Consider the following 25,714-nt stretch of genomic DNA (forward strand, 5'->3'; position numbering starts at 1 on the left):
GGGCACTTTCCTCTACAGGGCTGGTGCGTGCACAAGTGCCCGACGCCTTCCTCTGCAGGCGGGCTCACGCACAGGTGCCCGGACGCCTTCCTCTGCAGTTCTTGCTCCTGACTTCTCTCCTTTTTTGCCAGAGACAGCTGCTGCCTTGGGTAGGATTAGGCTGAAATGGTTATGCAGAGCAAGTCCAAGATTGAATATTCAGTCTGAAGACTTTAGTGAAACAAAAGTCCTCAAAGTTGGGGTCTGTGGAGAGAGAAAAGGGCTTTCTAGCTAACCACGGATGGCAAGGAAGGGGGTTCCTATCCACCCTGAACCTCTCCTGTCTGGGTGATCCTGACAGGGAAAGCTGCCGGGGTGTGCAAGAAGCAGCAAGTTTCCTGGGGTCTCAGAATGTCTGCTTTCTTTGTCCAACTCCACAGTCAGTATGTCATTTGAGACAGCTGCAAGTCACATTATTCTCAAACACCTTACTCTATTTCTTATTGGCTCAGTAGAACTCTTCTCTAACACACACACACACACACACACACACACACACATGGTCCCAAGGCTTTGGGCTGTCCTCAACTGCTTTCCCAGGCCACAAGCAGGGAGCTGGATGGGAAGCAGGGCTGCCAGGATTAGAACTGGTGAACATATGGGATCCTGGCACGTTCAAAGGGAGGACTTAAACCGCTACGCTATCACGCCGGGCCCACTCAACCTCTTCTTAAGGGCCATCTACAGAAACGCAGAAGTGAGAAGCAGTGTGATGCAGTAATATACCTGTTGAATCCTTTTTTAAAAATGCTTATACAATTGTCCTTCATTATTTGAAGAGAATTGGTCCAATAACTTCTGCAGACACCACAACCTTCAATGCTCATGTCTCTGACATGTCACAACATGTGTATATAACCTGTACACATTGATGCGTTACTGACACACCTAACATAGTATAAGCACTGGTAGTAATTGTAGCACCATATTACTTACAGAGTGACCACAATACAAAAAGGTCTGCACATATTCAATACAGATTTCTTTTTCAAATACTCATATTTTCCACTCATGACTCATTGACTCTGCAGACATGAAATTGATAGATTGGATGGCAAACTGTATTTTTCTTGTTTTGGGCTTTTAGCTAATTTTTATTACACTGTTAAGAAAAAAAAAACATGAACAGAAAAATGTAGATACTGGATACCGTTTTCTTCAAATGTCACATACTGGTACTAGCACACACTTTCAAGGATTGTCTAATCATGTAGAACATATCATTCATTTACCTCGCTGCTTTCTATTCACTAAGACACAGACAATGAAATTCCATATTACTTAGATTTCTATTCAGAGGTGATGCAAATAACAGTTAAAAAAATGATCCCAGAGATACAATTACATTCCCTGTAGGACATTAACCCGCCTTGTATGTAACCTAACAAGCTTATTTAATATCCCCTGGTCACTCATTTGCTTATCAAGTATCAAGCTCCTCACATATTCCTTGAGCCATTCTCATCATTTTGGTCATTTGCTTTTAATTGTTAAAATGAATAATATCTTTGGCATGTGTTTATTTTCTTCTTATGAGTCATTTTCAATTGTTACAAAATTAATTTTTTATGTAAGTGTCAGTCTGGGATGCAATGCAACAAAATAAAATCAAACAAAGCTGAAAGCATGGAAAACACTGTCGTGACTCCATGAGTTCTCATCAATCAAAGCCCTGGAATTTCCCTACTTTCTGAGACCCTGTCACTCAGGTCTTTGGATGACACTGTGAGCTATAGGATTTCCTTCCTTCTAATTCAAACTTTTTTTTAAAGTTTGGAGTTCTTCAAGGTTCTTAGTCAGGTTTCAGTTGTAGCTGACAAAGTACTTGCTCACAGAGAACAAGCTAACCTCTTGTGGGGGAAACACACTCGCCCAAAGGTGCCTGGCCAGCAGCCCTGAGGAGCACAGTGTGAATCAGGTTACCCCAAAGCAAAGCACGCTGCTTCTGATTTCAACAACAACTTAGGCATAGTTTTAATTTAGGCCCTAATCACTTGAGAACTGCTTTGTTCTTGGTTGGGATTAATATTTATTTCTTAGGTTCTTTTTAAAGTATGGGTACCAAAATAGTTTGCAGTGTGGTAGGGTTTAATTTAAAAGGTGAAGCATTCACAAACTTGGGCCATGTTTGGGGATGGAATTGACCAGGAAGATAAGAGTGAGAGAAAGAAGGGTACCTACCCTCTGTTTATTGTTCCAGCAGGAAGACAGAGCGAGTGAGAGAGCATTTATGAGCATAGAAAGGGGAGTGGTTATATGACATCATCCCAGGTCACAGGTGAGAGGAAGTACTTCCTGGGAAAGGGGTTCTTTGACAAGCAGGATAGAGTTACACAGGGCTGAGGAGACTGTGGCTTCCAACTCCTGAGGCTAAACTAGCCACCTGACCCATATCAGAACCACCCTGGCCACACCCCTAGATAACTGCAGTTCTGCAAGGGAAGCTGCCACACAAGAAGCTGCGTTGGTTCTCTCTCTCTCTCGAATGTGGACAGAGGTCTGCTCCAGCCCAAGCTTGCACACTGGATTTGGCCGCATGGTTGCACATTCATCAGACAACCCTGGTTATACTGTCACTTCAGTTTCCCTGTTACTCTCCTACCATTCGTCAGCACCTGCAATCTGAAGCCTCGGTCCTTCTGCAGTTAGCATGATTTATCCTCACATACCCTCTCTCTTTGTTTTTATTTGACAAACTTCTTTCCACTGAAAGATGCAGGGTTATCCATATTCCTCAGAGGGCTTGACTCATATTTTAGACTGTTTTTCAAGTACTAATTATTCTTTCATGTTGTTATTCAGAATCGATGTTGCCTCATTTGGAATCTCCTTTCCCCCAGGATTTAACGTATGCATATGAAAATTAAAACCGGTTTTAGCTAAAAACAGACCCTCTGGGAGGTCTTCAAAATCAGCTGACATGCATAGTTATCAGGAACCTGGACGCCTGACAACTGCTCTGGCTTTGAATGGGAAGGAAATCCGCTGGTGCAGCAGCTGGCCACTTTTCAGTGTGGCCTGCCAAGACACCATGGACCACATTGTTTGAGGCAGGCTGGCACCCCCGCCCCCCCCCACACACACATATTCTCTACTGTCCCCCAAAGTGGCTGGAACGTAAAGGCACAATCAAGGTCTTGCAGGTAGACGCCAGTGCTTTTTCGAAGGACAGTCCACAATTCTGAAGGCCACAGGACTGAGGCAGATCCTGAATGTTTTCCTCACTCATTTGGCAGCAAAACGCAAACCAAGTTGACACGATGGGATTTGTGGATTCTGTTTATCTTCCTAAGGGTAAATATTCCTGCTTTACCACTGAAATTGCACCTGTTCTTTGCAGGGGACTGTCCTGTGTTCCAATGGCAGAGCTGTATTGCCTGTGTGCCTAATGGTCTATGTGTTGGGGTTCTAATTCCCCAAGTCAGCAGGTTTGGGAAGTGGGCCTAGTGGGAGGACTCAGATCCTGGGGTTGGTGTCCTAATCAGTGGCTTAACACCTTCTTTCCTTGGGACGGATTAGCAGCTGTCCTAGAAGTGCCACGGCCTTCTCTTTCCTGCAGATGCAAGCTTGACCTTCTGCTTTTAGCCATGAGGTAAAGCAGTAGAAGGCCTTGACAAGAAACTAGGTAGATGCTGGTACTTTGGAATTTTGGACCTTGAGGACCATGAACCAAAGTATACTATTTCTTCATAATTACTCAGTCTCGGGTACTGTGATGTAGCAAGAGGAAACCACTTGATTTCCCTAAAATTCCAGAATACATCTTCACCTATACTTGGGAGGAATCACAGTCCAAATCTTTATCAGGGTCCACCTTTTCAACGTTTAACTCAAACCGATCAAATGTATAGAAGCACTAGAGGTTGAGTACAGGAAGGGTAAATACCTTTGCAACATAAAAAGGCTCCAAAAGGGATCTTAGCAGAAGTAAAAAGAAAACAGATGCTTTCAGGGAGCCGAACTGTGTTCAGGGTAGTCTGCCCCCTATCCCCCGGCCCTGCTTTGGAAGACCCTTGGCACTGTCCATTCGGAGGGCAACATCCTACAAACACCTGCCCTCAGGCCCTGGTTCTATCCTTTCCAATAATGAAATCAAGCAACCACCAAAGAGTATTATACAGCAAACATTGCCCTAACACTGCTGAAGAGCTATTCTTCTTTAAGGCGTCACCTCCACTTTGCAGGTGATGCAAACAGAGTCTTTGAAATTTACATGACTCAAAATACCATCTGTCCGACATGGGGGAAATGAGCAGTGTGTCAAGATTCTTTACCTGTCGACCCCCCACCCCCCGCCCCCGCCACACACACACAGTGGTGAGTGGGGCTCTCAAGGGCTAGTTGGCTTATCTGCTCATAAGATAGAACAGGAGCCCCTCCCTGAGGGAACAAGTACAGCACTGGACTCAGAATCCCACAGCCTATTTCCTGTCTCTGCCACCCCTGTGAGATCCTCAACCAACCATTAAGCCCACCAACCATTTAAGCCCACATGTATAGAATGGGTTTTTGTATCTCCATCTCACTGGGTAGGTCATTGTATGGATAAAATAGCAGCCTACTTGCTCTCCAGCTGAAGAGACACCTGTGCCCTTCCAAGGGCTTCTGTGTGAGCTGGTCCTCTGCCCCCACACTTAAACATCTGATCTTCCTGTTCAAAACTTGTTCCTCCCCACAGTTCAGGTCTCAGCTTCTCCATCACCTACACAGCCTTGATGCTATCTCTGTCACAGACCCTGTCTCACTTCCTCCACAGACTTCATTATTATCCTAACCAGTGCATTTTCCTGTGTCTGGTGTTTTCTCTTTGGACAGGAGGCACTCTTTTGGTCTTGTTCAACAGGGTCCTGGCACAAGAAAGGTATTTCTTGAAAAATGGGCTGAATGAATGGTAAAGATCCAACCTATGCCTTTGAAATTTTTTGTCCCACCTTCACTGTCCAAAAGCAGAAATAATGGGGCTGATTATAAAAACACTCTGGGATAGTCTACTGGACAAGGATGTTTATTTCCTGCCCTTTTATGTCAACAAAAATTTCTATGAAAATCAAGTTGAGAAGGAAAGAGGGTGCTACAGTTATTAGCCTGTGTATGGATTTGATCTGTTATAGGATAATTAGATCTTCTGCCTTCTCAAACTATTTAAAGCCATGCTTAATCTTTCCCAATTCATATTTTAATGCCTGGCTCATTAAGCAGCCCAATTCATGTGCTTTTAATACCAGAAGTCAAGAGAAGCTTTGCAAACACCCGTATGTTCCTGTATTCTTAATCCCTTCAAGAAAAACAGAAATAAAAGAAATATAGAACAGCTCCAGGACCGTGTGAGTGAAGACACTAAACAGGTTGAAGAGTGAGGCCATATGGCACGTTTAGGATTTCAGAGTCTTAATTAAGCAATCTGCTCACCAGCATCAGCACAGAGCAACCTGGTGTGATGTATGACGGCTGTCCTCAGCCCTGCTACCTGGAAGACATTCCCACGTCTCTCTGTGTGCTGGATTCTAAACATTTTCATGTGTGGAGCACAGTGTTGATGACAACAGTTGAGGACACGTACTCTTTTGCTCTGTTCAGTCCAGCATCAACATAATCTTTCGGCCATAACAACTCTGTTTCTACAGCCTGGCTGGTGTAGGGATCAGCACATGACACACAAAAACTGGACCAAGAGAAGTTAGCCAACAGATATTTGCTTGGAGAAGTGGTGTTCTGTGTGGCTGAACTGGAGCATCTAGGAGCCCTGGGTGCTATAACAGGCTAATTTTCTGCCTGTACCAATGGCATCCCATGTGGCACCCAAATTATGCCCCGGCTGTTCCACTTCTGACCCAGTTCCCTGATTATGATCTTGTGAAAGCAGTGGAGGATGGCCCAAGTCCTTGAGTCCCTGTATCCAAGTGGGAAGCCTGAACTCCAGGCTCCTAATTTCAGAACAGTGCAGTCCTGGCTATTGCAGCCATTTGAAAAGTGAACCAATGAATGGAACACTGCTCTATCTCACCTTCTCTCTACAAATACACTTTGCAAATAAAAATAAATAAATCTTTTTTTTTTTAAAGAAACAACCTTACAGAAACAGAGTTGAAAGAAACATATTGTCGATGACATTATTAGAGCATTTACATTCAGCTCAAGTTTTAGAATATTTATCCATATGAGCTGGCAATTTAAATGCCTTTGCTGAAGATGGAGTTGGCCTAATGTTGGTTACAACTCCAATAGCCCAGGCTAATATACCCTCATTACACTAAAAAGAAAAAAGGCATCTAAGCTGAGACTAGACATGTTTTATAAAAGCTCTCTTCAAGACATCTTCCAGCTTTACTTGATTTTTTAATCTTGAGAGATATATGCTCCTAATGTTTTTGTTGGAAAGGAAAATTTACAGACAAGGAGACATGGAGAAGGAGAGGGAGAGAGAAATCAGAGATCCATCCATTGGCCCACTCTCCAAACGGCTGTGAAGGCCACAGCTGGGCAGATCTGAACCGAGAGCTTCTTCAGGGTCTCCCATGCGGGTGCAGGGTTCCGAGGCCCTGGGACATCCCCTACTGCTTTCCCATGCCACAGCAGTCAGGACACAAACAGGCACCATATGTGATGTTAATACTTACAGGTGGAGGATCAGCCAGTTGAGCCATGGTACTGTTTCCCACCCCACCCGGCCTTAACTTTATTCTTCACTCTGACACTCCCCAGTCATGCTGTTGTCTCCTCTGCTCTTCTCTGATACAAATCTTTTCCATCCCCATCTTTGAATTTCTGAAGTGGCTCACCGCAGACCAAGTCATTACTACCCTTTCCTTGTCATCAATTCCCTACCCTGAGTATCCAGAAAGTCACTCATATTGTCTGATCACATAGATACGTGGCCCACCTACCACCTGCATTAATGATCCAAATCCTTGAAAATAGGATTCCACACCTTTCATCTCTTAGTTACAACCTCTGCTTCCTCAAACACAAATAACAGTAGCTGCCAATATGAGTGAGGACAGAGGAAGAATCACACACATCCCATCTCACATTGCATCACCTGGCTCGCACACTGGTCTTGGGAGCCATGGAAGTGAACTGAGAAGACTGTGCGGAGCAGGCAGAGCAAACGAGGGTACCTGTGGATACTGGAAGTCGACAGGGAAGGCCTCAGTTGCAATGTCCCAATACTACTTCTAGCAGCTAATATCGCAGTGCTTACTATAATTGAGCCACTACTCTATATCCCATGTAGAGATTAATATTTAATATTTGAAATACCATATTGAAGCTGCTGCTATGGAATCCATTTTAGAAATGAGGAAATAAAAGTGTAGTGATTTCTTCTGCCCCTCACCCCCACAAAGTTTCTTAGCTAACAATGGGATGACCTTAGGTTTGAATGTGGAAAGCCTGTCTCTGGGATCTATATTCTGGAGATCCAAGACTAAGAATTTTTAAAAGTGAAATTCTTCATGTTGATGACAAATTCCTTTCATTAAAAACCTCAGACTCCAACACTGAGCTACAAAACAGGGTATTATTTGTGGAGCAAATTTAGCCAAAGGGCTCACAATGTGAAGCCTAGGGTCTATTTATTTCTTTCACCCTACTGATAAGAGAACTTATGCCAGGGCTGGCTTTGTGGTAGAGAGTTAAGCTACTGCCTTATAACACTGGCATCTCATATGAACACGGTTTGAATTGCCAATCCAGCTCCATGCTGGAACTCACTGGAAAGAAGCAAGATGGTCCAAATGTCTGGGCCCCTGCCATCCACGGAGATCTGCCCAGCTCCAGCCATTTCAGGGAATGAACCGGTGGATGAAACATCTCTTTCTCTAACTCTGCTTTTCAAATGCATAAATAAATCATAAAAATCAAAGAAAACTTACGCCAAGAGCTACCCCTGTATCTGGTTCCTCATTTACTAAGGCTTCTCATTCTAACATGTATTTCCCAATCTTCAAAGAACCCACATGTACTGGAAAGATCTCCATGCATTTTCATTCTTATCCCTCCCTGACACATGGTTGCATTCACCTTTTAACCCACACTCATTTCACGGTAGTACTTCATGTTTATAAGGTAGTTAGTGCTATACTTTTGTGAGGAACCGAATGATTGCCAATTGACTAACAAGACTGTAACAGACATGCTGGAAGGACAGAAGGACAAACCAGTAAAACACTGCTTTTCTGCAGAACTCTGTTTCAGCACAGGAAAATCTCCCATGAATGTCAGCAAGAGGCCAAGCTTGAGCCAGTTTTAACTAACTTCATAGTAAGAGTGAATGAGATGGAACCAGAGTAATTTCCACAGTGCACCACAGAATCTCGAAATCAACACCCCACCTGGAGCCTCAGCTTTTCTCAGTCTCATCCAGATCACAGCACAGGTGAGCTCCAAAAACTTCACCCATCAGCTAATTAGTCTCCCAACTGAACAGTAAGTCTGAATAGCATAAAGGATGCTCAGAAAATGGAAAGAAAGTGATCAATTTTGCCTTTTAAAACTCTACTTATTTCTTATTAAATTCTTTATTTTGTGAATGGCTAAATGGTTACAAAATAAGATGAAAGCACATCTTTGTAAAAACTGAAGGAGAAAGCAAGGGGCGAGGAGGGTGGGGTTGTGAGGGGGAAAGGATAGTAAAAGAAGTATCATTATGCTCTTAGACATGAATATATATGAAATACATAAAATCTGCTCATGTTACATAAATTTTTTTAAATAAGCACAAAAAAAATGAAAGCAAAAGTACAAGAATTTAGAAAATTCTTGAGGATAGAGAAGCAGACAGAAGCCTACATCGGCTTGACTTCAGGGAAACAGGTATTTCTCTACCTGCCTGGTTACAAAGTTCAGGTATTTGCTATTGTTCAAATGAAATTTTTTCAAAATGGTCAAAAGGGGCTTTTGTTTTGGCATTTAATTCACTGGTATGTATTTCCTAAGTGAGGATGCAAAAAACCTCTCACATTGCTTTTCCATTAATTGCCTTCATTTTTCAAGTTCCCTGTTTGATTTATAGTCAATTAAAAGCACCCTCAAAAGCCATGACTCGTGTATGTTAAGTACGAGTATGACTGATGCAGCAACATGCATGACCTGGCTGTCAGCCAAGGCCAGTGTCATGACCAGGGGACATCTCGGCAAAAGAATCTGACAGGGAGAATGGGAAGTCAGGAGTGGAGGGTAATGGATGATATGGCAATGAACGTATTTTAAAGAAAATTAGCTAATTTTCTTATTACAGGGGAGGGATGAACTGAAGCAATGAACAGAACAAGTAAGCCGAGCAAACTCTTTATTTGGTCCAGATTGATGAAAACGATGGGGAAATTAGACAGCAAATTTCCTTGATGAATTGTCACCAACACCAACCAAAACTAAGAAAAACCAGACCAGAAAAGTTGAGATAACAGAAAGAACCCTGGGATCCTGGCTTGAATCTTGGCAACAGCAATTACAAATGATTCCACCTTCACTAAGTAGCTTCATTAAGCTCAGCCTTAGGGTACACTCATCTGTAGAATGGGCACAGGGCTGTAGTGACAGTAGGTGTGTCCAGCCCTGAGATGAAGCACTGAGAAACCACAGAGGCACCTTCTATGTTAACATCTATTTCTAACAAACACACACTTGTTACGTGGCCTAGAAATGCTCTGTTCCAACACCACTGGCATCTGGCCCTTCAGGAGGAGGGCTCCAAAGAATCTGCCCAGCATCTCCAGAATTTAACATACTGAAGTCTACAGCAAAGAGTCATACAATTGGCTTGCCACCAAATATGCCAAATCAGAACTTCTATTACATTTTTCAAAAAGCAAAATTGGTTCACAGGAGTCCCTTTTCTAAGCCTTACTACTGTGTCATTTGCTTCTTGATACTAAATAATGGTACCATAATGCCCATTTCAAGGTCAGAGTGGCCAATGTCAACAGATACATTACCATCCTGCACAGAATCTGATCACTCTAGACCACAGGCTCCACTGTGGCTTATTCCTCTCAGTCCTAGGAGATCCCCCTTTTATTGGGACATTTTGTTTTATCAAAGTCTACAGAGAGGTCACAGGTGAATCTTGACACTACCTTTCCCAGTGAGTGGGATGACACAGGTTGCTCAGAGAAGAGGTACTAAAGCATGAGGGGGGCCTTCCTCACTCTTGTCACTTTGCTTGCTGGCTCATTCACATTAGGGAGTTAAAAGTCCCAAGATACAAGGACGAAGCTGAGAAGTGGCTAGAATCCCCAAGTTCTGATATGGAGGGCAGCCAACAGGAGCAGAGTCCCCCAAGAGAACAGCCTGACCTGCATCAATGCCATCCAAGTGAGATACACAATCTAACTGTGTTGGGCTGGTGGAGATGTTGGATAGCACAGTATAACATCACCAATGCTGTTACAGACTATTTTCTGAACATGTGATTGTGACAGCCATTAATGCTTCTAGTTAAGACACTGGGTGAGGACCCACTCTAATGGCTCAGTGACTAAATCCTTACTTTGCAAGCATTAGGATCCTATATGAGCACTGGTTCATGTCTCACCACTCTATTTCTGATACAGTTCCCTGCTTATGGTCTGGGAAAGAGGTAGAGAATGGCCCAGAGCCTTGGGACTCTGAACCCATGTGGGAGACCTGAGGGAAGCTCCTGGCTCCTGGTTTTGGATCAGCTCAGCTCTAGCTATTTCAGCCCACTTGCAGAGTGAACCAACAGACAGAAGAGCTCTGTCTCTCCTTGTCCATAAATATGATATGCTTTTCCAATAAAAATACATAAATCTTTAAAGAAAAGATACTGGGTGAGATCTCTGCATCCAATATCATAATGTCTGGGTTCAAGGCCCAATCTTGTTCTCAATACCATCTCCGTGAGGCACCCAGATGATGGTTTCACTTAGCTGGATCCCTCCCATGCACATATGAGAACCTGACAGGTTTCAGAGCTCGTAGCCTTGACTTTAGCCTGGCCTAGCCAAGGCCACTGCAGTCATTTGGAGACTCAGAGACTGGATAGATGAACATAGATCCCAAGTGTGTAGAGACCCACAAAGATGGTATGGCAGAGGGGGAAAGAAAAGGAAAGGACAGTCCTGACAGTAACTGAGGGACAGTCAGGAATCTTCTGGGCATTGGAGGCTGGAAACATCCTCCACTGACAAAGATAATCATGCTGTGTGGTGGTACTCCCTCAGACTCAATGGCCACACATCCTGCTATGTGCCAGCAAGCTCTGCTGAGCTGACAGTGCTGGGAAACATATTCCATTTGTACTCTGACAGAACACCTGATAAGGTGCATCATCTGGCTGTTTTCCGGGATCTTCCATGCTAGGTGACAGCTAGCAGAGTATAAGGATGAGTTGCTCTCCAAACCTGGTGGTACTAAGATGGCAGAACCTGGAATCTTAGAATCTTCCTGTTGCAGAAGCAACACACCTGTAGCCAGGTAATTTCAGAGTCCTGACCACTAGGGAGTCCCTTCCACAAACTTTCACACATTTATTCCCTGAATCCAAAGACATTATGCATGCTTCTTCAAGTTCTGTAACTTCCCTTTTCGTACTGCATTTCTCATTGAAAACCAGAAACAACTGCATCATCCCAGCATTAGCTTTCAATGTTGAGGTGAATTCCAGAAAGTTTTGCCTGAGTCATCCCAAGTTAGAGACTTTGCATCATGCTGTGCAAGACAGCCTAAGAGCTTCTCTGGTACCATTAGAAGAAATAGAGGGATACCTTGTTTGATCCTTAGCAGCTTGTAGAAAAATGGCCTTTTAAAGAAGAAAGCAAGTCTAGTTAGTGGAAAGGAGAGTAGAATAAAGAGTTATTTGGATGTGAAGAAAATAAAAGCCTTCAGAACAACAGAGGAAAAGATGTGTCAGAGTGAACAGTGAATAAAATATTAGGGAAATAAAAGAAGTGAGCTGACCATTAGGAACAGTTAAAGCAGAAAAAGATAAGTCGTCGAGACTTGAGAAAGAAGATGAAAAAGGATAAAAGGAAGTATTACCATTGGAACAAAGAGAGCAGGAAGTCGTGGACAGAATAAACATTCCCTAAGACTGGCTCAAAGCTCACCACAGAACTGGCTGCAGCCTGAGGTATGAGGAGGTACACGATGCCTACCTTGCAAAGGGATGACGCCTTCAATCAGCAGTGCAGAGTGCTAAGTATGCAGACACCAATACCAAAATTCACAACACTTGGCAACCAACACTTTCAAACATTCAAAGGGTAAAGTAAGAAATGTCAAGTACACATGTGGTTAGTGGGACCTAACGCATCAACTGACATGTACCGGTCATTGAGATTTCTCCACCCAAACCTGAAACTTGGTATTCAAACTCAACTGTCTTCAGCATTTTTAAGCTTTCTGGTTCTGTTGAGACTTTTCTTTTTTCATCCCAATGCTGCCTGGCATGAGTGGGGCCTGCACACTAAGAGCCCATTCACTCATTGGTTTCCTGATTAATCACATTTTTTTTTCAGAGATGGAACAATTTTTATGTCAGATCCATTGGAAACACATGAGAGAAATTGAGAATCAAAGAGAAGGAAGAAGGTGAGATAGCCTTAAAGTCCTGGTTAATTAGGATAAAAGTCCACTCAATATTTTAGGCATTTTAGACATGTGCAAGTAGAAAACAGAAAAATGTAGCTCCAGAGATCCAGACTTTCCAAGCAATATTCAGCAGGCGTTCTCACATCTTCACGGAAGCACACTGCTGTTACCCACAGCACTGTCACAGGTACAACCTACATTCGGGGCTTGACACAAACACTGAAGAATCCATTCCAATCTGCTTGTGGCATTTTTCTTTTGGACTGTAATAATATATATCAACGTGCCTTTCATTTAGAGAGCTAATCAGTGTGCCCACTCCATAACTCACACACAAGCTTCAAACTTCCAAGGTCCTCAATTTCCCCATCAGTGCCTTCTGCTGAATGTGCTATCGCCGAAATCACTTCAGTCTCATTTAGCATTTACTAGCTTACACAGAACCAAACAACCATAACCCACTTAATTACTTGGGGATTTAAAAAAAAATCCACATATACACAGACACACACAGAACTAAGACGCTGCAGTATACAGTATAGCCCAGTTTAAATTAAAAAAGATCCCCCAAAGTATGATTGTCCCCAGCTTCTCAGTGGTGAATTAAAAGCTGTTTCGTGTCGTGAAGATTACAGAAGCAATCACATTTATGGGCCTGCTTTGCATACCAACTCTATTAATTTCCATACTCTGGGTGGCTTCACATTTCTAGGCATGTTAACATAGATGCCATTTGGGATAATCAGTTGGAGAAAAAAGAGAGAGAAACAGAAAGAAGAGGAGAAGTGCTGAGAGAGACAGCAGAGATGGAGCCAGAAAAATGGTTCTCGCAAATCGAGTTCTCTTTAAATTCATTGATTCTGATAAATATAACAATCAAGAGACAAATGAGGGTTCTTGATAGCCTGACCCAGGAGTCAGACTCAGGGATCAAATTACCAGGAAACACACATTGGAATTCACTCACTGTGCCAGTCTTGCACTTGTCATTACAGACTCTAATTATTGAAATGATTTCATTGATGTAATTGCATTAAGATGTGCATGGGCTTCACCTTGCATAGCTCCCTCGGTACTTCACATTCCATCTTCATTATTGCATTCCTTTCAACTTTTAAAAAATGTGTCCCTATCTAGAATGGTTCAATCAGGCAGACAATTTTTCCTGCTCTCTATGCCTGCTCCACATAGAACAGGAATGATGGAACATAAGTGGTGGGGAAGGCAAATCTGAGACCATGAAAGCGAACATATAAACACCTTTCTTAAAGGAAAAATGAGAACTTTGGAACACATCGTATCATTACCTCCCATCCTTTGTTTGAAAATGTTGAAGAATGGTGCTCAAAAGTCTACAGTTAAATGGTTCTTTGTCTACATCAATCTTAAATTACGACCTGTTAAACTAGGCTTGTTGCACATTGAACAATGTACCCTGGTTCCTATTACTATTAAAGACACCACACTGACATTAATGACAGAAAGTGGACCCAGTCACAAAGGTGTGGAATTCTCAGTTTACGGTGATTAACTGGAACGTCAATGTGTTTGAGTTTAACACACAGAGCAGCCAGTAGAGTTTCTGACTTTCTGAAAACTGCCAAACTAAGTTTAGGAAGAATTTTTGATTCCTATGTCTCAAAACTCACAGAAGTCAACAGTGTACTGTCAGCATTGCCTGATGCAGTGCTGTTTATGAGGAATGGGCACAACCAATGCACAGAAAGGTGCTGATTTTGCTCTTGGGGACAGGGAGGAGTCTGCCCAGAGAAATGGATTACATTTATTTGTCACAGTGAGGACTTCGCACTGGAAGTTTACAGCCTATTTTTCTTATAACCTGGAGAATATGTCGCCTAATGAGGACACACTCACAAAATAAAACACATACCACTAGATTAGCCTCTAAGCTGGCAAGCCATGAACTCAAGACTTTCCATTCTTGATCAAGCAGTGACAGAAAAAAAATTGACAAGAAAACCTCAGTTTAGGAAATAGGACCCAAAACTACAAGTCTAAGACACTGATAAATTGCCATTTGAGAAGAGGCCAAAGGCATCTCCAAGAAATTGCTTACAGTTGAGAACCGACTGGTCCTTGATGAACTCGACTGGTTGATTAATATGGAAGAGCTTCTGCTGAAATCCAGGAGCACAGTCCAAATCTTCTGCAGATGTTAACAACACCTGGGGAAAAAAAGTTATCAATATTTTAATGGTGGCTTCTGTGTTTGCCCTGCTAACTTTCTACCAAATCTGTGGCTTTCAGAAATGAGCTGAGGTTTTACTTTCATTCCCTAAATGAAGAGGTAAGTTGATACTTCTCTTGTGGCTGCCAACAATTCATTCTGGCAATGAGATTTGGAAAATGCACAAATGGGAACAGCTGTTGCAGTTTCCACTAAGTTGCAGTTAAAGAAATAACTTTGTCAGATTTTTACACCTGCTAAGAATCTCACCATGGTTTCCATGTGTGAAATTTCATTATAGAAACTGTCAATTTTCTATGATGCCCAAGTTATAACTAACTTCACTTTCATACATGCAAAGGAGTGTTGTCATCTATGAAGTAATGGGGAAAGAAAGTGGGATTCTTCCATTAAAGTAGTTTCTAAAATGAATCCAGCACCAACTAGATCTTCTCTACAGTCCAGTGGAGGGGAGTGGGGTGTCATAAGCAAGAGATGGCTACTGAGCACTTGAGAAGCAACTAGCCCAAAACTGAGGAGTGGCAGGTATAGATCCTAATTGAATCTTGATAACTAAATAAGAATGTAAAACATGTAATCAATTTATGCTAGTTTCATGTTAAAATGACATTTTATATAAGGTTAAATGCATATGTTATTAACATTCATTTCACTGGTTCCTTTTTTTACTATGCTTTCCACCAGAAAATTTAAAATGTGCTGCTTCCAGGGGCTCAGTTTTTGTCTTTGCAACTGTAGGCTTTGAAACACTGAAGCACAGGCTTGTGATTCACTTTTCATTAGATGCCTTCTCTTTTGTGACTCATTTTCAAATCCACCATTGATATTTTCCTTAGGCTACCCTTCCCAACAAATTGCTTGCATTCAAATCCTTGATATGGTATCTTTTTCTTAAGAAGCCAACCTTTGATACCAGACCTCAAGCTCTTAACCACTGCACACAGGCAGCTGAAGAAAACTCATTATCCCCACCAGCAAACTCAAAGGAAGGCACAAAAGGTTGGAAGGAGGGGAGCCAGTGCTTCTCTCTAAATACCAGCCCTCCAAAATGCACTGAACCCTAAGGAATAAAAGCCAGAATCAATCTCAGGAGGTTCATGGTGCGGCTGGCCTGAGAAACATCAGAAGAGTTGAAACAGAATGGTCATCAGGGTCATCACCCTAATCGACATCATCTTTCTCAAATCAAAGTGAGAAGCATGCTTGTAGGCGTTTCCTTGTCATGAAAGTAGGATCTGATTGCTTCTGAAGCCACCATAGTGTTGACATCTGAAGTGGCACATACACAGAATGTAGATTCAGAAGTCAAAGTAATTTCCTTGTAATTTTGCAACAGAAAATCTGTAAATAGCAAATGGCCAAAGGTCATCTGAAGGCATCCCGTGACTACAATCATATGTTTACCGGCTAATCAGCTAACGCTGCCCTCAGACCACAGACCAGTAAACCTGTCATCCCATAGGTACTAACGCAGATGAATCCAGGATGGAAAGAAAATACAACTGGTGAGGACCACCGTTCTATGGCCATACCATGTTCTCACTACAGTCTCTCCTGACTTCCTGAAAAAGTTTACACAGGATTCTTTCAAAACTGCACAGGGGGAAGGAATAACGGGGTCCACTTGCTGATCTCCAGGAGGGAGTGAGTGGTAGGAGAACACCCAAACAGATAGTTTCATGTGAGCAAATTCTTGAGTCAATCTGTATAATCAGTTCAAAATCTGGGTTATTGGCAGCATACAATCATGTGACACCCTGATGAGCAAAGGGCAACTTAAATGAGGTGAAAACCAGTCAAAAAATTCATCCATTCACTAATTCATAGGTACACCTTTAATTCCTGGATTCACCAAGGACTTAGGAATTCATAGATAAATACTATAGTAGTTAAAAGCATAACCTCCAGATTTTTTAATTGGCTAATATCTCAAGATGATTTATATAAAGCAATCAAAAAAGCATTGCATAAGGTTTAGTAGTCAATGAATGTTGACCATGACACTAGTATGGTCTAGAGATTGGGAGAGACTCTTAACGGCCCTAACTTGAGCAATGATAGAGTAAACTTAAGATGCACATAAAAAGGAAAATGCAGGTCAACTTGGAGGCAAAAATTTGAGCTCCTCTGGGATTCTGAAGAAAGCAGGAATACCAAGGAAAGCAGACCCAGGGAGGAGAGGTGCCTGTTTCCATATCAAACGTGAGAATTAACTGGGGAAGGGAAAAAATGGGGGAGGGGGAAGACCACATACTCTGCTTTCCATTGATCCCTCTGTGCCTCTCTGAGTTTACACAAAACCTCTCTGAAACTCCAAAGTTACTGGTTGGTTGCTGCTACTGCCTCCTGATTTCGCAACAGAATCTAAAACTTGTCAGTGTATGAACTTCTCACACATACACACTCATTCATTTCACTCACAGCGGGTTAGTCTTTGGACATCACTCCAGAACCAGGTAAGGTTTTCTCTAAGATTATTAGATATCGCTCTTAAAAAGGCACAATCTGAACAAACTTCCCCCAAGCCCTATGTAACTTTTTCAGAATTTATATCATGAGTACTGCCATTACTCCAGTGATATCATGGTGTTCCAAATGGTTCTTTTGCCAATGATGTGCAAGTTCACCTCTCTATTAACATGGAACCAAAACCCTTTGTAAAGCATAGAAATGAGCAAATTCTATGATTACCAAAGGAATCCCACTACTTGAAAGTAACAATTAGGTGGCTATAAAAATAAGTTCATGTTTACCATTCACAAATCTGAGCTATAATAGCTATGTACAAACACGAACCTATTCATGATGACAACTTTGGGCAAGTAAGCATCAGTGTCTAAATTTTCTCAGATGGAAAATAGAAATGAGAAAGATCTTTCAGGTCACTACAAGCATTGTTTATTGTAAAATATTACATGGCACACAGTAATTGTTGAATTTTTATTGTTACTTCTACATATTATATTTAAATTATATACATGACTTGGGTGGCTCGGGTGACAGCAGCCCTCCACAGTGGTGGCGACCTGCTTGCAGAGACTACCCGGGTCAGGTCAGACTCAATGCCTGGGACTCGACCCATGGGCACCGTCACCACAAGGTGACCGAGTTCTGGCTGCTGGGCTCTGCCTGCTAGCTGCCACTGTGGAGGGCTCTAGGGATTTTAGGGCATGTAATTGCTGTCTAGGGACATCCAGGGATAAGGCCAGTGTAAGTGTAGCTGAGGGATGAATTCTGTGAGATTCCTAGCCATGGGGTCATGGAACTTGCTTGCACACATGGAACTGAAATCTGAGGGTTGGAGGGGAAATTCCATAAGTTCTATTTGGGCCAAACTGATTCACCAAGCCACATGGGAGTCCTGAGATGGGCTTTAGCGTAGAGCATCACTGACTGCCACACACTGCTTCACACAAAAGCTATGGCTGGTTACCTGTCTGGCAGGGCTAGGTACCAATACCTGACCAAGTGGTAGAACAGGGGGTGGGTCACACTTGGCAGGGTCAGGACACTAACCAACACGCTAGAGAACCAGATTTGGGGGTAGATTATTGGGGGAAGTGTGGGCCCAACCCTGTGGAAATACAAGTCTCACTGGTTAGCTCACAAATTGGGGTGGTGATGGGCTGACCTAGGTGTGACCATGGAATCTGCCATCACTTACAGGTAAAGGAACTGACAACAGTCTAGGCAGGTCAAGGCAGGAGTACCGGAATGTGCATCCTAAAGTGGGATGTGGGGTGGGCGGAGCTGCAACTGGAAGGGGGTGGACCAGGCAGAGCAGAGCAAACCTTAACCCACAAGGAAGGACAGAAATCAGGATGGAGCACAGGTCATGCCGAGCTAGGCTCTTACACCGACTGGTCTGCATGAACCAGGGATACAAGAACAAAGCAATGAAGGCAAAGGCTAAGACAGGTGAGGGGCTATGCCAAGCTGGGTCAAGAGTAACCACTGGCATGCGCGCAGTCTATGGTTGGGAACAGGCCCAACTGGGGAGCTAAGCAGACACCTTAACTGGGTTAGGGTTCCCACTGGTGAGTATGGGGGCCAGAGTTGGGGCTGCATTCTGGTCTGGACAGGGCTGCAGTCTTCCTTGGCACAAGTGTGGACTGGGACTGAATGCATAAAGCCAGGCTAGACTCCAGCACCATCTGGTGCTCTGGAGGACCAGGGTAGATGTAGGATGGACTAGGCTAGGTCTCTGCCCCTACTGAGCCAGGTGTGAGCCGTGTCTAGGTATGGACCAACCTTAGCTGGCCTGAAACATTCAACAGTAAGAATTGGAATGGGTTGAAGGCCAGTCAGGAAAGGCCACTGTTCCTGCTAGGACAGGAGGTGGACTAAGTTGGGTTGGCTCGTGGACCCACTGGTATGCATGAGATCTGACAATGGGAGAGGTTCTCATGGAGGAGCTTGGGAAACTCCTCTGTCGGGATACAGTCCCTGCAGATAAGCACAAGAACCACGATAGGGAGCAGCCCAGACCAGGCCAGGGAAAGGTATCTACTGGCATACATGTGGCATAGGTTGGAGGCAGACCAGGCTGAACCAGTTCACATCACCCACTGGTGAATCCAAGCACCAGAACAGAGTGTGGGTTGGGACAGGTATGGTCGCAACATATACCAGTGCACATTGTGGCTGGGATTGGATGCCTAGTGGGCTTGGCTAGGCTATAACCCTCACCAGCATCAGCTGGAATTGGGGGTGGGCCGGGCTGGGCCAGGCTACAACATCCACTGACAAATGCCAAGGTGGGGTGGGCCACACCAGACTGGGCTGTAGTGCCGAGCCAGTACACGTGAGAACCAGCGGGGAGGGGGTGAAGCCGGCAGGGGGAATGTGGAGGGCTTCCCTCCTAGACAGCCACTCCCACTGGAGAACATGAGCTGGGATGAGGGCAGACCAGACCAGGAAGGGCTGCAACACCTGTGGGCCTCTTGTGAGCTAGAACAGGGAAAAGCCAGGCTGGGCTGATTGTTCTTACTGGTACAAGCAAAAATTAGAGTGGGTGAGGGTTGGTTGAGCTTTGCCACAGCATCAGCTGGCAGAGGCTGGCATTGGGAGCTAAATCTGTCAAGTTAAGCCATAGAACCACCTGAAGAGTGCATAATCTGGGAGTGGGAGTGGCCTAGTAGGGAGATAGTGGGTGCCTCCATTTTGGGTTGCCACTCTCATTGGAGAACATAAAAACCAAGATTGGGGCAGGGGTGGCTAAACAGAACAGCACCCACCAGTATATGTGTGGGCTGGACAATAAGGCAGGTTGGGTTGCACTAGGTTTCAATGCCCACTGACATGTATGAGAGCTAAATGGGATGTGGGACAGACCGAACAAGTCTGTGGCACATAGTGGCAAGCATGGGAACCAGGGTAGGGGTCAGTCCTGATGGGGATTATGAGAAGTCACCCCAACTAGGCTGCACCTCCATTTATTTGTGTGAGGGCTGAGTATGAAGTGGGCAGGATCTGGCTGGACTGCAACACCCATTGGTTAGTGTGGAAGATAGGACTGGAAACGAAAATGACCCTGCAATTGCAACCACTGGCATATGCATAAGCTGATTGGGGCAATGGACTGTGCCAGACCCTGTACTGGCAGGCACACACAAGAATCAGGTCTGGGATCACCTCAGACGAAGTTTCTCTGGGGATCCCTCCAATTGAACTGCTGATCTCAGAATCCCAACCATGAAGAGATTATGTCAGTCAGTAGATTCTGAAGAGATTTCATCAGGCTTGAAGCAGCAACATTAACAGCAATTCAGAACCGTTGAACTATCAAAACTGCATGAGCAGGACCCTTGGAGCATGCCTCACATTGGGCACCTAGGATGGGTGGGATGCTGGGTGGGGCTTTTCCTTTTATCTATTCCCTTACCCTGGACACAGAGAAAAGTATATTAATGTGAAACAATGGTCTTACCCACTTTCCTGTAGCCCTTGACCCTTTGTGCCCTAATAAAAGAATTAATAAAAGAAAAAAGTATACAAATATATGACTCACTGATATTCTTGTTAGCACCTGCTAGGCCACTGAGGCATGACGAGTTAATCCCAATTCCAATCATACTGTGTACAGATAACTTAAAGGTCAGTGGAGTGCTATCACCCAGGAGTCCCCTTGCCAAGCACATTTCAAGCTAGTAAGACAATGCACTGTAAATTTTACCAAGGAGTATCTTTGTAGCTCCTCAGACAAGAGTGGGCTCAGTACTATGGCATAGCAGGTTAAGTCACTGCCTGTAATGCTGGCATCCCATATGGGCACCTGTTCATGTCCTGGCTCTTCCACTTATCATAAAGTTTCTTATAATGGCAGGAGAAATCAAGACATCCAACTGTTTGGGCCCTTGCTGACCCAGCAAAAGCTCCTAGATTCAGCATGGCCAGCCCTGGTCACTAGGACCATCTGAGGAATGAGCTAGCAGATCAAAAATTTCTTGTGTCTTCCTCTTGTCTTTCTTTCTACCCCTCACTTTGCCTTTCAGAGAAATAATCTTTTGACATAAGTGAGTCTGCCCGTTGCCCGAAGCTACATGAAGGCTGACCTCAAGAATCCCCACTCCCTTTACCCACCTACTTTGTCCTTCTCACAATACAACTTCATCTGTTTCAACTGGTCATCCTCTTGCCATGCTACAACCCTAAAAAAACTATAGCCATACAGTGAGAATCTGAGTGCCCTTGGTGACTAAGCTGTGCCAGGCTTTTGCAGGCTGCCAATATCCTTTGCAATGGCAACTCAGATCTCTGGACCATACAGAAGAGCCACTGTCCTCAACTTACACAGTGACAACAAATCCTTACATCACCCTGTTCATGCCTGGTTCTCTTTTTAGCTTCCATTTCTTTGCTGCAGGCTGGAATCTTCTCTTAAAAAGAAAGGGTTTCTGTTTATCCTGACAGGTACTGAGTCAAGAATATAGCCAACTTTAGAGTTTGCTTCCAGAGAAAGCATTTTCTCTTTCCTGGACTGCAGGTTGCCAACTGACAGCATGTGGGATTGATGTGGCAGCAGATGTGGCGAGTTGAGGCAGGGTAGTCTGTCACTGTGTTACATGATCGTTGTTTTATAGAATGTGTCTCTCCAGGTTGTCCTTGATGACCCCTCTTGCTCCACTGGAGCACAAATGTTCCTGATCCCCTGAGCATTTGAGACAAATGTCTCTGCTTCAGATACCAGAAATAGGGTGCATGAGCTAAGAACTTTCCTATGAACCTACGATCATTTGTTACAGGGGTAGCTGTGCCTTGAGCTTCTGGCTCCACTTCCACGATTTTAGGAAGCAAACCCTGGCCAACAGAATGGGGGTGGAAGGATTCTTTCTGCTTCCAGGCCTGGCTTTTGGAAGGTCCTGGGTCCTGGGCAGTACCTTCTCTACAGGTGCCTATATGAACCTGTAAAAGGACAGCCAAGATGCCATTCCATAGAAAGAGCCCAGAAATCAGTCCCTGTGCAGAGCAGAGTGCCCAGGGGTGACATCTAACAAGGACCGGTCCCATGGTTCCAGGACATCACCGAGACTCAAGAGTGTCTGCCTGAGCAGCAAGCCCAGTTGGGTGTATGCTAAGCACAGAGAAAAAAATATCTGTCCAAGCTGGCAGTCCCACTGGCATCAGATGTGTTCCAGTGGCCAGTGAGAAATACTGAGACTGAGGAAAAGTTTAACACACTGTCTTCTAAGCAACTGCAAAGAAGTGAGAAACTCCCTGCCACAAATAATTATCTGAATAGGCTGTGAATAACCCCAGACCTCATCCTCCCTTAAGCCAGTTCCAAAATGGCATTTTCCAAATGAGCTTGCTGGTGTCTCCTGGCTCCTTGTTGTCTTCCTTTCATGGCTTCACTCCTGCTTCTGCTGTTAGCAGAGATGGACAGTTACATTATCCTAGCAACAACACACTTCAGTTTGCTCTCGTCAAAGTCTGTCTGTGGAAATCCGTCTGGATGGTCTTAGATTGTTAGGGGGAGGAAAGCTACTATCTCTCACTTGCAGGATATAAAAATGTTACAGTGATATATTTTGATTGATTCTTCAGCCTGCCAGGGACCAAAAGCATAGAGTTCTGGAAGGATTCATTAAAGGCTCACCAACTCCAGGCAAAATGTGAGGGAAGCAGCAATACCAAGATATACTTGTACGTACACACAGGTGCACTCACACACATGCTGGCATCCTCCCTGTGAGTACCAACTCATGTCCTCTGCACTCCCACTGGGTCTGGATTCCTGAAAATGCTCCTGGTGTTTCTTAGCCCTGGGACACAGAACACCTGCCACTTTTATAGCCATTAAGGTAACAGACACCTAGAGATGACTCTGAGATTCCTGGAGAGATGAAGGCAGTGACTATTTTGATTGGTTGAATATTGTTGCTGCCTTTAAGACCAATTTGAAAACAGCATCCTAGACCTTGTTTCCAACTGAATGTTACCCAACAGCCTCCCTTCAAAGTATTTCAAGTGAAGCTGTACATATCTGGAAAAACATGAAACAGGAATTCAAAATTAGCCTGAGCCTGAAGGGTGGCTCTGCTGACATTTCTTTTGGCAAATTAGCTCACCTTAAAGAGGGTTTCTGTTCTCTTTGATAGGATGAACCTACCACCATCCACAGGCTACAGCTCATGGGATACCACAAGGAGATGATGCAAACAGAGCAAAATAATGGCTCCCCTAACTCCGTGGCGATGTCAGCTTACATGACAAAGGGGAGCTAAGGTTAATAATTTGCCATCTTGTAAGAGAATCATTATCTTTGCTCATACATATAGACCCAATCAAATCACAAAGGACCTCTGAATTGAGTAGACAGTGCCAGAGCAAGAGATGTGACGAATAAAGCAAGGGTAGATTGCGACGTGAGGTGGATTCAACCTGGCATTACTGGCTCTGAGAGTGCAGAAACAGGACAACATTCAAGAAATATGGGCAGCTGTGGAGGCTGGAAAAGGCAAATAAACTAACTGTAAAAAAAAAACGGGGGGAGGTGACAGCAGATGGGTTCTCCCCTAAATTCTCAGAAAAGGAAGGCAGTCCTCCAGTACCTTGAAATAGGCCACGAAGCCTCTATGTCAACTTCTGATACTGTATGATAATGTCTCTATGCTGAGTTTGTGGTAATTTGTGAGAGCAGTCATAGGAAGCTCATGAATTCTGCTGTAGCCTTGGCCCTGTGTGGGCACTCCGAGAACACAGTTCCTTTTCCTCAAGTTTTTAAGTTACAGACAGAATTTAAGCTCATGGGGAAGAAAGAGAAGAATGAAAGAAGGGAGGATGAAGAGAAAAGTCAGGGCAGGAGAGCAGGAGAGGGGAGGAGAGAAGGCCGTGACTTTGGAACTCTCTGACAAGGTGACAGTCTGGACGGAGCAACAATTGTGCTGTGTGCCCCCTTCCTGAGCATCATCAGGCACAGTCTCTTCTTTTTTTTTATCTGAACTTATTGCTCCATTCAGAGTAGAGGGCATTGTGAGCTTCAGACATGACAAATATTGGGTTCACCTTTCATGAATTCTTTGAAGTGTCTGTTCTCTGCCCATTTCTGGACTAGTGTAGGAGGTAGACAAATGAACAAAGCTTCCTGAACCATTTTCCAATCAACCAGCCTGCTCTAGTTCTCATCTCAGGCTTGCTTTTCAGGAAAACAGGGGCTGTATATTAGTCTCATATGGCTGCTGTAGCAAAGCATCATGATTTAAATGACTTAGAAAGCATTTCAATGGCCCAGCTGTTGAGATGCCAGCGTCACCAATCAGAGTACCGGGGTTGGATTCTTCACCCTGTATTCCAAATTGCTTCCAGGGAGGAATCTGGGAGGCAGCAGGTGATGGTTCAAGCAGTTGGCTTTCTGCATTCCATAGGGAGAGCCTGATGGTTTTCACACCTTGGCTGTGACATGACCCAGTCCTGGCCACTGTGGGCATTTGGATAGTGAACCAGGACATGAGCGCTCTAGCGCTCTCTTTCTTTCAGATAAGTTCTAGAGTCCAAACTGCAGGATTGTGTTCCTTCAAACTCTCCTACTTCCTTTGGTTTTCCAGCTTCTCTGCCTAGATCCTCACAGATGGCTTCCTTTCTCCATATCCAAAGCCAGCAGTGAGACCTCCTCTCATCTGTTTGTCACTGTAGTTCTCTTCTTGCCCCATGATGCCACCTTCTGATTCTAACTCTGATTCCTCCTGATTCACCAGGAGGATGGCTGTGGTTCTACCACTCTCAGCTAAGTAATGCACGTGACAGGCACACATTCTAGATAGCTGCATATGCAGAGATTTGGGGGACTGTTTTCAGTCTACCACAGTCCAAGAGTAGCTCAGATAAGAATAAAGATTTATATATGCAGTTCTCATACAAAATGTCCAAGCACAAGCCACATCATGAACTCACACATTTCTAACAAAGCTTACCTGTGAAATCAGGAAAATGTAAACAAATACTTCACTGACAATGAACAGCTATGCACTGAGACCCGATGTTGTGCTAACAATGAGATCATGACCTTTTCTTGCATAGAAATAATTATCAAATTCTTCTTAGCCTTGCTATAAAGTGGAACATTTTATACTAACTGTTCAATCTCAACGTTTTCTTTTCTGCCAGACATTAGACAAGATGTCAGATGTGTCATCACATGGGAAGGTTTTATTAATTATCTTTCAGACGCAAGGTCCTTTTCACAATTTATTTCTTCGCACTAAGAAAAATCCTTTATTGAGCTAAATGTCTATCTTGTTCAATGTTTTTTCCCCTCTTTATTCTGAAAAGTTCTAGAAGAAAAGAATGAACCAAGCAAAAACTGTTGTTGAAGGCAAAAATTGTGTTGAAAAAAGAATGCTATGTATGTTCTCATGGGAGACAATGTTAAAAAATTGCATCTTTTCTTCAAAATTTGTCTGATATGTAGTAAAA

The 25,714-nt window shown here is 43.8% G+C and overlaps 1 protein-coding gene across 1 annotated transcript in view; it reads right to left on the reverse strand.

Annotated features, from left to right (window-relative positions):
- Positions 1-25,714, reverse strand: part of CDH13 (cadherin 13) — a 1,068,624-nt gene that overhangs the window by 637,339 nt on the left and 405,571 nt on the right. The window contains exon 3 of the mRNA XM_040982306.1: positions 14,669-14,777. Within this exon, the coding sequence (XP_040838240.1) occupies positions 14,669-14,777 (109 nt within the window). The remainder of the gene's footprint in view (positions 1-14,668; positions 14,778-25,714) is intronic.

Source organism: Ochotona curzoniae, unplaced genomic scaffold (genome assembly GCF_017591425.1).
Source record: "Ochotona curzoniae isolate NIBS_2020 unplaced genomic scaffold, NIBS_Ocur_1.0 contig_3622, whole genome shotgun sequence".
In the NCBI taxonomy this organism is placed as follows: Eukaryota; Metazoa; Chordata; class Mammalia; order Lagomorpha; family Ochotonidae; genus Ochotona; species Ochotona curzoniae.